The 12,572-nt window shown below is 50.0% G+C and overlaps 1 protein-coding gene across 1 annotated transcript; it reads right to left on the bottom strand.

Moving 5' to 3' along the window:
* Positions 1 to 9,875: 9,875 nt before the first annotated feature.
* LOC149852674 (galectin-1-like) lies at positions 9,876 to 11,576 on the bottom strand. The gene is made up of 3 exons (XM_090029863.1): positions 11,500 to 11,576; positions 10,523 to 10,694; positions 9,876 to 10,022 (listed from the first exon to the last, which is right to left on the bottom strand). The coding sequence occupies exons 1-3, from the start codon at positions 11,574 to 11,576 to the stop codon at positions 9,876 to 9,878; spliced, it is 396 nt and encodes a 131-aa protein (XP_089885989.1).
* Positions 11,577 to 12,572: the final 996 nt, after the last annotated feature.

The raw sequence follows: 12,572 nt of genomic DNA, 5'->3' as shown, positions 1-12,572 counted from the left end.
GGGTGGGGTGAAGACGCTCACAAGGATTCAGAAAGCTCAGTGGTTGGCTTGGATGTAGCAGCCTAGGGGCCTGGGGAATCCACAGAGTCCATGGGGCAGGCAACCTCAGCCATGGAAGCTGGATAGACTTGTCTTAAAGAGATCCTGTTTCTTCAGATATATGGATGTGAGGGAGGTGAAGGTGACAGACTATAACAGTGATTTATAGCCAATAGCTCAGATACATCCCATGGAGCTACATCTGCTGGGCTACAGGTCTAGAAAATTGGGTGTGGGGGATAGGTGTTAACACTAATTGCCATGGGAAACTTGCACATAGGACTTGGGTGGGGTTGCTCCATAGCTGGTCCCAGTGCAAAGGGCTGAGCAAGCTTATGGGAATGGCTCATGACTGGATCCAGTATCTGGGGCCAGATTGGTGTCTTGAATTACACCCAGGGACTGACCCTATGTTGGACCAGGCCTTCCATTCAACCCTATGCATCAGATCCAGTTCACAGGGCTAGATAGCTTGAGAACCAGTAGACTAGAGTAGAGCAAGATAGAGCCAATCCCTACCTTAGGGCTGAACACCTCTTCAGGGTGGCAATAGGAAAGTCTCACTTGAGAACACCCTGTTGCAGAGTCTCTGTCTCTCATGCTGTCTGGCTGAGTTGTAAAGGTCTTTGTTTGCTTTCATGGTGCAGGGAAGACCAAGTGTGAGATGGGTTATACACAAACGGCTCCCAGCCTGAGCACTTTCCAGAAAGCCACGCCAACATGTGGACAAATGGCACCAGCCATTCCTGATCGTCTTATGAGACAACCTCAGGTGAACAGCTACAATGTTGAGCCCTTGAGTGTCACCCATCTCCTATGCATCCGGAACCTCCTTCACGCTAATGGTGACATGACTCCCTGCCTGCGCTCCTGCTTCAACCGGGCCATGATGGAACTCGGTAATGAGCCTGTGTGTGTACAGGACAATGGTTTTCTGGTGCTGCGGTGCCAGGGCCTGGAGCTCCACTTCCTCTCTGGCAATGGTGAAAATCAGATCACTGTGAGGCATGATGGCCAGAAGGTCTGCTATGATGTCAAGGCCAAAGGGTGGTGGGCCTCCATCGCCAGGTACCTCACGCGGGCCCACGCCTACGAGCCATCCACGGGGAGCCAGTTGGTGGCTGCTTCCTAAGCTAATCTCAATAAAATACAAGTCAAATGGACACTACATCAGAACCTCACCTTTTCATCAATTCATTTGCAGTAACTTTAACTCTGAAAGAAACAGTGTTAGAGATACCACAGTTTGGCTACACGTGTAGTTACTGTAGAAGCTTGCAGACATGGTACTTCAATGATTCACAACCCATGCTCCCTTTTCTCCTGTCAACTAATGAACAAAACTGGCATGTCTGTATCCAATGAGTAAGCCTATTTCAAAGTTTGTTCATGAGAAATCTTTTTTGCATTGCTCAGCCCACCTAAAACAAGGTGCATGACTTATATGAGGTTCATGTGGTGAGTTAGTAAATAGGGTAGCTGCATTGTAACTGCTGATACGACTTGCTATGCATGGAACTGGAGATTCCTTCTATATGTTAAGATACACCTGCTTAGCAGTGGTCTTGAAGGGTATATGTGAAGCTGGGGCGATGCCCAGGCTTAGGCCAGTGATGCCTTTTGGCTCCTTGGGCCCAAAGAAGAGTACAAGGCTTGGAAGGGGACTTGGGTCATGGCACTGTCCCCCCCATGCAAGAATTGGGTCTCCAGAGACCTGAGCCATCCTCTCCCGACCCTCATGTGCTAGAATTGGGTCCTAGAGCCAACCCCCATACACTGGGATTACAGCTTAGGGGCCCGGGACCACCCCATTGCTCCCTGTGCTCCAGGATTTGGTTCCAGGGGGACGGAGCCACTGCTTCCTATCCCCCATCCACCAGGTTTGTTTCCTGGGGGCCCAGTGCCACTCCTTTCCAGCCCCTCACCCTGGGATTGGGGCTGAATCTAATGTATGGGGGCCCAGAGATTTGTGGGTTGTGGTGACCTAGCTTCCCCAGTACCAATGGGCTGGACGACAAGGTACCATGGACTGAGCTGAGCAGTGGGTGGGGATTGAACACCTCAGCTTTAGGTTGACACATCTTGTACCTCTGACTCGATATAGTTTTATTGACTCATGAAGTGCACCCTCGCTCCAACACACAGGCCTCCGAAACTGGGAAGCTTGCCTTAAGCCAGCACACTGATTTTCTCTCTCTGGAATTGAAGCATGGGGACATGCTACATCCACGCTTCTTTCTGGGACAGCAAACAGGAAGGAGCAGAGTCCAGGGCTAACCTTCTAACAACTACTCTAAAATGGGCAGCAGCTGTTTGCTGAAGATCAGCTCCAGATGCTTATAAAAGGGGTGGAGGACAGCAAACATGCATTCAATGATGAGTTTTTGCTAATTAGATTGTAGATAGAGCTCAAGGTTTGTCTTTTGGTTCACTCTGGTTTTTGTTCTCTTTCTTTTTTAGCATTTTAAAGAGACAGTTGAGAAGTAAGTTTGCTTAGTTCTTCCCTACCTGAACCCTCAGGGAAGACTGGGGTTACAGGTCTCTTCCATTTAGCAGGGAAAGGGAGAATGGAAAGCTGGTTAAAAGTCAATGCCAGAATAGCTCTGCCAATGCTGATGGACCTCAGGAGGCGGTGGGTTCTCTAGCGGGTCCCACACCCAGGCTGAATGAAGGTCTTTCCAGGAAACTCCTCCAGGAAAGGTACATGATTCTGTTCAATACCAGAGGACACCCAAGTTAAAATATAGGGCAAGAGATCAAGTAGCAAACCCACCAACCTCTTCCTGGTTTTAATTCTGGAGTCTCCCTGACTACAAGATGCAGAAGTGTCATTGACTCCTGCTGAAGTCAATGGAGATGTTTAGGAGATGGTCGCCCAGAAGGAAGGGGAGGGTGGGTCTTGTCAGTAGTTGACTCAGATCTGGAGGCAGGAATAACATAACTGAAATCATGGCTGGCTCTCTCCAGGTCCTACCCAGATGGAAGCCAAAAGGCACTGCATCCACATGTCTCAAACTGGCAGCATTACCGTGGAATTTAACTTTTATTTACTTTACATGAGAGACTTGATAATGGTTTCATCAGAGTGGAAGAACATGCCTTTGGCTGTCTTAAAAAAATATCCATGACTCATCAACAATCTTTATTAGTCATTTTGAAAAAATATATCTACATTTTAAAAAAACTTTAGATCTTCAAATTAGCAAGGGGACTAAAATAGCCATAAGAAATAAGAACAAGAATCGTGCCTTAGAGTCAGATCAGTGGTCCATCTAGTTCAGTATCCTGTCTGCAACAGTGGCAAGAATGGATGTTTGAGATGAAGAGCACATGAATTGGGTCTACCTACTTTGAACTATTCCCTGTCAGACCTTGCCTGGCATTGTCTATCATTAGTTAAGAGATGCCAAAAAACCCATCTTTTCATGTTCTGTTTAATAGCTATTAATAGATCCATCCTCCATGAATTTGTCTAGTCCTTTGGTGAACTTGGCTCTACTCTCTGCCTCTACAACTGATGTGGTGATGAAGTCCACCAGTAAATGATACACAGCACAAGACGGTTATTTCCTTTGTTTGTTCCCATGGTTGTCAGTGGCTGTTCCTTCATTCTTCAAGCCATGAAGTGAGGAAAAGAAATATTATAATGTGACTTTTTTTTCCCTTTCCTCCTGCTTTGGTAGCAAAGCCCAAATTTTACCTTTTAAAAGTAACCTATTTTCAACTACAAACACTTGACGCTACCTGAAATTCTGTCTCCACCCAAAATTAGTACCTGGGGGGTCATTATTTTCATCTTCTAAATTTGAGATTTGAAATTGCAAGAGATTTATCCTCCTGTCTTTTGTATTTAACACTTTCAAGAATGGATGTTGAAAATCATCCACAACTATGCTATAATTCCTCTAGCAGATGGGTGTTATAGAGGCTTATGAACATACACAGAAATGCCAATAAATTTCCTAAAAGGATTTGTGGACTGGTGTTTTGTTCTCTGGAGGCTCCCCATAGCACTGAAGCTCATGAGGACTTGGAATTTGTTCTCAATTCTTTCTTCATACAAGGGTTGTCTGAATGGGGAAAGGGGATCCATAAGGGGAGGGTGGTAGGTGAAAGCTCTGTCACTCAGAAGCAAGGAAACCCCACAACCCCACGCTATGGGTCTCTTCTTCTGGCCTGTGCTCCCTGGACTCCCTGCCTTCAGGTCTTATTCCACCTTGAAGGAACTTTGGGGACCACACCCCAAACAGAAGGGACTACACAGGTTGTAATGCTAAAATACCAGCCTAGAAATGCAACTCACGGGTGACATTTGAGGTGGGAGTCCTGATTAAGAAGATCTTCCCTATCCAAGGGTTTTGCCTGTCATCTCACCACACTTGCAACACACACATGGTTTCTGTCTCCTACCCTAATAACTTCACACACGTTCTTCTGTCATCACTTTCCCTAGTAACTTCTCGGAAAGTCTATCCTAAGGCTAGATGTGACCTCAGGAGTCATCTTGACGGTCACCTTTCACCTTTTGTTGCCCCTCAGCTAAGGCCTTCTGCTTCTTGGGCAGAGGTGATCAGACTCCTACAATCTATGCAGCCAGATGCCACCCAGCTGAGATTTCTGAGTTACCCAGAAAGAATGCCCAGCTGATTGAAATGGGCATTACCCCCCTGGAATGAGCACAGCCTTATGGGATTTGACCTAGATCAGCTTCTTGGTCTCACTCTCTCAAGCATCCCACCTGGGCTCTCCACTGCCCCTTAAAGGTTATTACCTTAAGATGTAGCTCAGAGTGAAAGACAGCAGGACGGCCCCCTGGGTCCATGTGCACAGAATATGTGGCCCCCAAGGAGAAGCTATTCTTGGTTGACCTTTCCTGCTGATTTGCCCCTGAACAAGTGGCATCCACTTTGGATTGGAAACCCAGGGGAGCGTCTCCTGTATGATCCATGGCTCCTGGGCAAATTCATTCAGGGCCTTCTCCAAACAGCTAGCTCAAATGTCGGCTGTCCATTGGCCTCCAAGCCTGCCTGGGCATGCAGGATGTTCTCTATGCTCAAGGGCTCTGGGCCACAGCAGTTCTTCCTGCACTTAGCCATGATACCTTCCTGTTGACTTTCCTTCCACCAAGGATTTCACAGCAGAAGATTGATTTCACCTGCAGAGGAAAAAAGACCAGATTAAGTTCCTGAAAATGGGGATTCTGATCACACCTTTGGTCACAAGCGGGATGAGTTTTCAACTGGACTTGGCCAGTTTGTGAATAAACCAAGTGGGGAAAGGCAAAGTGAGCCAACCCCATGGCTGGAAGATATAGGTTGTCTCCCTGCCCCACCTGTGGTCTGCCAACATCTTCCTGAGACTTCCCATCTCTCCAGTGGCCTCAGGCTCCATGTGGAAGAAGCTGCTGCTTGGAGACCAGGGCTGGGCCTGACCCATCTGTAAAGAACTTCAGTCCCAACTTCTCTGTGCACCAGGGGCTGGAAACAGGCAGGGGAATAAGAGCTGTGTTGCACACATTCTCTGTACGGGGTGGTAATAGGAAGTGAAGATTTTCCAGCCTTCCACTGATCTGGCCTTTGATCATTCGGGGTGTGCATGCATGAGCGTGTGTGCGTGCATGTGCTGCTAGTTCCAGAGCATGGGGGCAATGATCAGCAGCTGAGAAGTTCCCTGGGACCATGTGTTGTCCCACAACCCTGGGGCCACAGCACTCTGGTATCAACTCAATAATACTGTGAGCTGTCACAATGGTAACAGTTGGTGTTGTGATCATTAGGTTCAATGATTTCAGGTATAAAAAGGAGGAAGAGAACTAGAACTTTATTGTGGAGCATAGTTTCATAGTAGCTAGAGTCGGAAAGGACCTAGGTAGATCATCTAGTCCGACCCCCTGCCTTGGCAGGAAAGAGCACCGGGGTCAGATGACCCCGGCAAGGTGCTCATCTAACTTCCTTTTAAAAATCCCCAGGCTAGGAGCCTGCACCACTTCCCCTGGAAGCTGGTTCCAGGCCCTAGCCGCCCTGACTGTGAAGTAGCGCCTCCTAATATCTAATCTAAACTTACCCTCCGCCAGCTTGTGACCGTTATTCCTGGTCACTCCTGGCAGCGCACGGGGGAACAGGGACTCCCCCAATACCTGCTGATCCCCCCTGACCAGTTTGTAGCAGGCCACAAGGTCCCCCCTTAACCTTCTCTTGTGGAGGCTAAACAGGTTCAGGTCCCGTAGCCTCTCCTCATAAGGCCTGCCCTGCTGACCCCTGATCATACGAGTGGCCCTCCTCTGGACTCTTTCCATATCGTCCACGTCCCTCTTGAAGTGTGGCGCCCAGAACTGGACGCAGTACTCCAGCTGCGGCCTGACCAGTGCCGCATAGAGGGGGAGGATCACCTCCCTGGACCTGTTCGAGATGCATCTGTGGATGCATGACAGGGTACGGTTGGCCTTCCTGACTGCCTCCCCACACTGCCGGCCCATGTTCATCGTGGAGTCAATGACGACTCCAAGATCCTTTTCCGTCTCCGTGCTGGCAAGAGGGGAGTTCCCCAACCTGTAAGTGTGGTGCCGGTTCTTCCTCCCCATGTGCAACACCTTGCACTTATCAGTGTTAAACCCCATCCTATTCTCATCCGCCCACCGTTGCAGCCTGTCAAGGTCAGCTTGTAGCCTATTGCACCCTTCTAGTGCACCCACATCCCCCCACATCTTAGTGTCATCAGCAAACTTGAACAGGGTGCTTTCTACTCCCGTCATCCAAGTCACTGATGAAGATGTTGAACAGTGCGGGCCCGAGGACCGAGCCCTGCAGAACCCCACTGCCCACGTCCTTCCAGGTCGAGAAGAACCCATCCACTACCACCCTCTGGGTGCGGCCCTCCAACCAGTTGGCGACCCATTTGACCGTGTGGGCATCGACACCACAGTCTCCCAGCTTTTTGATGAGGACAGGGTGAGAGACAGTGTCGAAAGCCTTCCGGAAGTCCAGAAAGACTACATCCACAGCAACCCCTGCGTCTAATGATTTGGTGACCTGATCGTAAAAGGCCACCAGGTTGGTCTGACAAGACCTGCCACTGATGAACCCATGTTGGTTGCCCCTGAGCATACATTCCCCCGCAAGGCCCTCCTGGATGTGTGCCAGGATAATTTTTTCAAAGAGCTTACCCGGGATTGAGGTAAGACTAACTGGCCTGTAATTTCCCGGGTCCTCTTTTTTTCCCTTTTTGAAGATAGGGACCACATTGGCCCTCTTCCAGTCCTCCGGCACCTCGCCAGAGCACCACGAGTGCTCATAGAGCCGCGCCAGGGGTCCCGCAATGACCTCGGCCAGTTCCTGTAGAACCCTAGGGTGAAGATCGTCCGGACCAGCGGACTTGAACAGGAGGTAACCTCTTCACCCCTTTGTCTTCTTGGGACTCACTGACCAGCTCCTACATTCTTAACAAAGGGCCCATCTTCCGAATTCCAGCTTCCAAACTTTTTATCTAGGGGGCATCTCTAAATGATAGCTTCTACCACCACATGTAGGTGTGCAAGCATCCATGAGTAATTCACAAGATTTCCAATAGGACTCCCAAGAATCAGAAATATTCTGCCCTCCCTAAGCCTGGCTGAGGTCTGTATAACTGAAGCACTGTTCTAGGATTTTTTTTCCCCATAGTTAAGAACCGAGCTGAGATTTTCCAGGGATTTTCCCAAATGCTGCATTGGGGCCCTTGATTCTGGGACCCCCAATCAGCTGCTGCCTGGCCATGTGCAATTTAAGGCAGGATGGGAACTAGTCACAATGCTCCTATATACATTTGTGTCATGTCTTTGTGGCTCATTCCTTGTTTCATCATACCCATAAATGCATGGCAGGTTTCTACCAATGATGCAATTAACCAGTTAATTGTATGTTAAGTGTAGTGTCTGCCAGGGGCCTAGAAGACCTGTGTGAAAGAGATCTCTCCTGAAAATATCCTTCTTTCACCAGATTGTATCGGCACTCTTTGTTGGTAAGACACAGACATCAATGCCCTCCACTGGTGGAATGGGAGTAGTGACACTCGGAGCCCTTCAGGGGACAAGTTTAGAGCTGTTGTTCAGACGCTCATTAGATTCAAAGCCCCTCCTTGGATAGTGCCAGCTCTTTCTTGTCACTTGTTGTCTGCTACACCTTATTCATTCAAAGACTTTCAGCTCTATACAGGATGGCCAGCACAGAGGACATTCCAATTTTCTGCTACTCTGTCCTCTACTGATATGAAACCTGACACCTTTACAGCCTCCAGGACATAAGGCATCTGATTTCATATCAATAGAGGACGGGGTAGTAGAAAAATGGGAGTGTCCTCTATGATGGCCACTCTGGCTCTGTACTTGAAGTGTTTTATTTCAATATGTATGTCCTTTGGCCTCATTTCTATACAACTTTTTAAAAAAGGAAACAAACAAGCAAAGCTTTAGGGCCCACTCAACAAACAGGTCAAGATGGTTTGGAGAGTTTATCTGGAACTCCAAATGTGGCCATAAAGGGCTTCCAGTGGGGCAAGAAGGTTGGCAGCAGAGAAATGATGACTATTAATACGGCAAGGGGAAGGTGGCTATACTTCCAAACCCCTAAGCTCCCTGCTGCTGGGATACACCCCTTCTCTCCCCTGTGGGGCCAAGTCATGCCATTCCCCCCCCCCCACCACACACACCCTGTGGGTCCAGGTTGTGGCTGGGTTGCCCCATGCCCCCTCCATGTGGGCAGATGGTGACCTCTGTGCCAGCTCTGGTGCTGGATCAGGACTACCAGCCAGATTCCCTAGTTGCAAATCCCTGCTTTGGAGTCGTGCTCTAAAGGAATCTCCTTTAGCTCCAAGGAAGGAGGAGAAGAGCAAGTCAGACAAAACCATATTAAAAATTATTAGGGTTTTTTGGGGTAAAGGCAATTTAAAGCGTTCCCCCAACCAAACCCACTTGTAAGCATGTTTCCTCTTGCTGCAAAGAGGGGACTTGAAGGCCCAGTGAGAGAGCCAGCTACTGTCTGATGCTGGAAGCAGGTGGGTTTCGGGCCAACTCATCTCCCCCCTAGCAAGGGAGACCCACTTTAGGCATCATGTATAAAGTTACAGCTCTCCCCCCCAAAGAAGGGGTCACCCCTGGCTGGACCCCTGTACCCCACCCCCTGCAGCACAGCACCACCTCGGGCCTTTCTGGGGTACTGCAGTCACCCCCTTCTGCAGTTGCCTTTGAGGTTCTTCAGCCTCCCTTCCCAGCTCCTAACTCAGTTTCCCTCCCCACCCCCACTCCAGGGGGAGAGGAGTCTCTGCAGGTTGTCACATATGACACTTAGCCTGAGTTTTATTTAGATCATTGAGTGTTGGAGCTGTTGCATAGTAATACTTACTATTATTTAAATCATGAGAGGTGATTGGCAGTCCCAGTCTTCTTACCACACCCAAGTCTCCCACTTGGATTATCTCCATGGAGCAATAGGATGAGCAAGGCATGTTCAGTAACATGACCTGGAGATGCTTCTCAAATCCAAAGGCAAAGTCCTAGGTTTGCTACTCTATAGTAGTCCTTAATCCACATTTTACTGTGTGAATGCCAGGGTTTTCAGTGCAGTTAACAGGCACCAAGTCTAACATGTGACAAGACCAAACCACACCCAGTCCCAGGATTTTTTGCTAGGCAGGCGGAATAATTTCCCATGCCCAAGCCAGCTACCCCCCCCACATCCAGAAATGATCACCCCCCCCACCCTTTCCCACTGTAAAATCACCATGAATGACAGATCCAGGTAGGTGAGAAGCAAAGATGCATTTATCAGCTCATTTCTTCCATTTGCCCTATGCCTGGGGTGGAGCTATTTGAACTTGAGGGAGGTGACCTTGAGGTCTCCCTCCACTGAGAAGAAGGAGATGGTCTCCAGCCCCAGGCGGTTGGGGAAGGTGAGCTCCTGGTCTTCCTGCAGAGTCACCCGCAGCTGCTGTCCATCCAAGCAGAAGCTTACCTGGGGATGGGGGGCAAGAGAGGTGATGGGGGGGGAAAGCTGGGGGACTCACCTGCTCCCACCCACCCCAGGTAATCACCACCCATATTCTCTGTTGCTGGAGAGGCCAGGTGGTTGTGAACTTTCCCCAGGAAGTGCCATGCCCAGCTCATCCCCTGCCCTCCCAGCCATTAGGGAAAGTTTCCACATCTTCAGGGGGTGTCCTAGCCCCCACCCCTCCACAGGGCCCAACTTAACACTGAGCTACTCTCCTACCCCAGAGAGCCCTGTTCACCCAGACCAACTCAGTATGAACTGAAGGAGCTACGCACTTCTCCTAGACAGTTTCCTGCCCCCAGCTAGGAGGACAGATCACCCCAGAAAGTGGGTCTTGTACCCTCAGCCCAAAGAATCAGAGGGCCTCAGCTCCTACCAGGCTATGCTAGAGCATGAGTGTTGCAGTTTCCTCCCCTCCCCCCAGACAGTGACCCTGCACCCAGCCAGCTCCCCCTGCCCCTCACCTTGGCATCCTTCCCCTTCTGGAAGGGCAGGCGGGGCTCACGATGCTCCTCCCCCCACTCCCCACCCTTCATCGAGTTGCAGACGATGATCCCAGCATCACTTTCACTCTCAAACCGGGGGTTGAAGTGAAGGGCCAGGTCTAAGCCAGTCTGGCCCAGGTTCACTGCAAACCTGGGGGGTGGGGTGGGTTAAAGCAGAGACAAAACCTCCAAGATTGGATCCAACATCCTTCATGAACCATGCCCCCCCAAAATATGTGGTCCAGACCAGGGCAGGCCCTTGCCAGCATTATGGTAAACCTTCCAGCATCCCCTGGGGCATTCCCAGGTGCAGTGAACTCCTTGCACCCCACTCTAGGGTATCAGTCGGGTTTAGGGAATAAAAATCTTCCAGAATCTCCTGGAAGGGGGCATTGTGGGATCCACTCACCCATGGGAAACCTCCTAGCAACTTTGGCAAAGCAATGGGAGCCCTGCTGCAATATGGGAGCCATCATCCTACAATGCATCAGGGCAGATAAATAGTAAGGTGTGGCCTCCAAGCATCCTCTTTACTAGGGTCAGGGGAGCAACCAGGGCCTCTTGGGGCAAGCTCAGCTTGTGGGGCAGCAGTCCTGTAGGCCACACCCCATATCTATTGTCTACTCCTTGCTGACAGCTGGGACTCAGACACATATGAAAGGGTCTAACACCCATGGACCCCCCCATACAGTTCTGGGGGGTTGCCAAGCCCCATTCCCATAATTATGGGAGCCAGCACCTCCCCAAATTGGTTGCCTCATACTGCATCCCCCACGACACCTCAACAGCCCCCAGCCCTGATATTGACCCATATCCCACCAGGAGTGGATGGGTCTCCATGCTTCCATGGCCTGGACCAGCCCAGACAGGGGTGATGGTTATGAAACACCAGAACCCCCTTGGGTACATAGGACCCCCCCCCCACACACACTTCCCAGCCATTAGCCCAGCCTCACCTCTTGGCATCAGGTGCCACCTTGCCTTTCAGTTCAATGCGGTCACCCAGGCCAACGTTCAGGTGGGTCACAACCATTCCCTACAGTGGGTAGGAAAAACTGATGACCTCAGATCCTCCCACAGCTTGAAGCGAGGGGGGTCACCCCTGCTTTGCTCAGCAAATACCCTCCATATACACCCCAAAGATAGGGAAGGAGAGAACCACCCAGAAGGAAGGGGAAGCCAAGATACCCCAGAACCCCACTCACACACTCCATCACAGCTGCTTCAAAGAAACCCAGCTTTAATCACAATGAAGACATAGAGCTGTTAGTTGCCTGTGAACTTTATATAGCTGGGAACATCCCCCTCTGGCCAATCAGGCATGCCATGGGGGGTGGGGTGGAGCATGTCCATGTTGAACCAACCACAGAGGAGGAGGTGTGGTCAGTGGAACTTTGAGTCATCCCCTCCCCCTTCCCTATGGGCTGGAGTGATCAGGCTTCAACACTATAGCACCCAGGTGGATGTGGGGCCCTGGACTGCCCTTCCGACAACCCCCCAAGACAGCATGAAGGGGAAACACCCTTAGGGAGACAAGGGTGCTATTGATGGTGTGTCTCTAGGACCCTGTCCCAGCTGGTCCCTTCCATGAACACACCAGAAAAACTACAAATCCCAGCATCCTTAGAACTAGGTTCCCAACATGCTCTGGGAGCCACCCACCTATAAAAGCAACACAGGTCACTACCAGCCTCCATTTTGTTGTCATGTGGAGGTGTGGTGTTCCCTTAAAGGTTTGTCTGCTCTTTCACTTTGTTTTGGTCATGGTCTAGACCAGTTGATTTCAGCCTTCTTAGACTCCAGACACCCTTGTTAGACTCAAGGGCCTCCAGAACTTTTGTGGTCTGTGCTTCATTCCATTTCAGAGACTCTTAACAAACGAGGTTTGGAAGGGACCTTAGGAAGTGATCTAGTCCAAACCCCTGCTCAAAGCATGACTTTCCCCAAATGTATCATTCCCACCAAAATTGGTATTTCCAAAATTAATTTTTTTGTTACAATACTTATCTCTTTGCCTAGAGGCTGGGCA

Source organism: Crocodylus siamensis, chromosome 15 (assembly GCF_052110815.1).
Source record: "Crocodylus siamensis isolate JL-2025a chromosome 15, ASM5211081v1, whole genome shotgun sequence".
Lineage (NCBI taxonomy): Eukaryota > Metazoa > Chordata > Crocodylia > Crocodylidae > Crocodylus > Crocodylus siamensis.
This window is presented reverse-complemented; position numbering and strand designations above follow the sequence as displayed.

Bases quoted from the DNA above. Each gene is read 5' to 3' on its own strand.
- LOC149852674 (XM_090029863.1), bottom strand. From the start codon at position 11,576: ATGGTTGTGACCCACCTGAACGTTGGCCTGGGTGACCGCATTGAACTG. The intron at 10,695-11,499 runs GTGAGGCTGGGC...CCCACCCCCCAG, and splicing joins GTGGCACCTGATGCCAAGAG to GTTTGCAGTGAACCTGGGCC. The intron at 10,023-10,522 runs GTGAGGGGCAGG...CCCCATCCCCAG, and splicing joins AGAAGGGGAAGGATGCCAAG to GTAAGCTTCTGCTTGGATGG.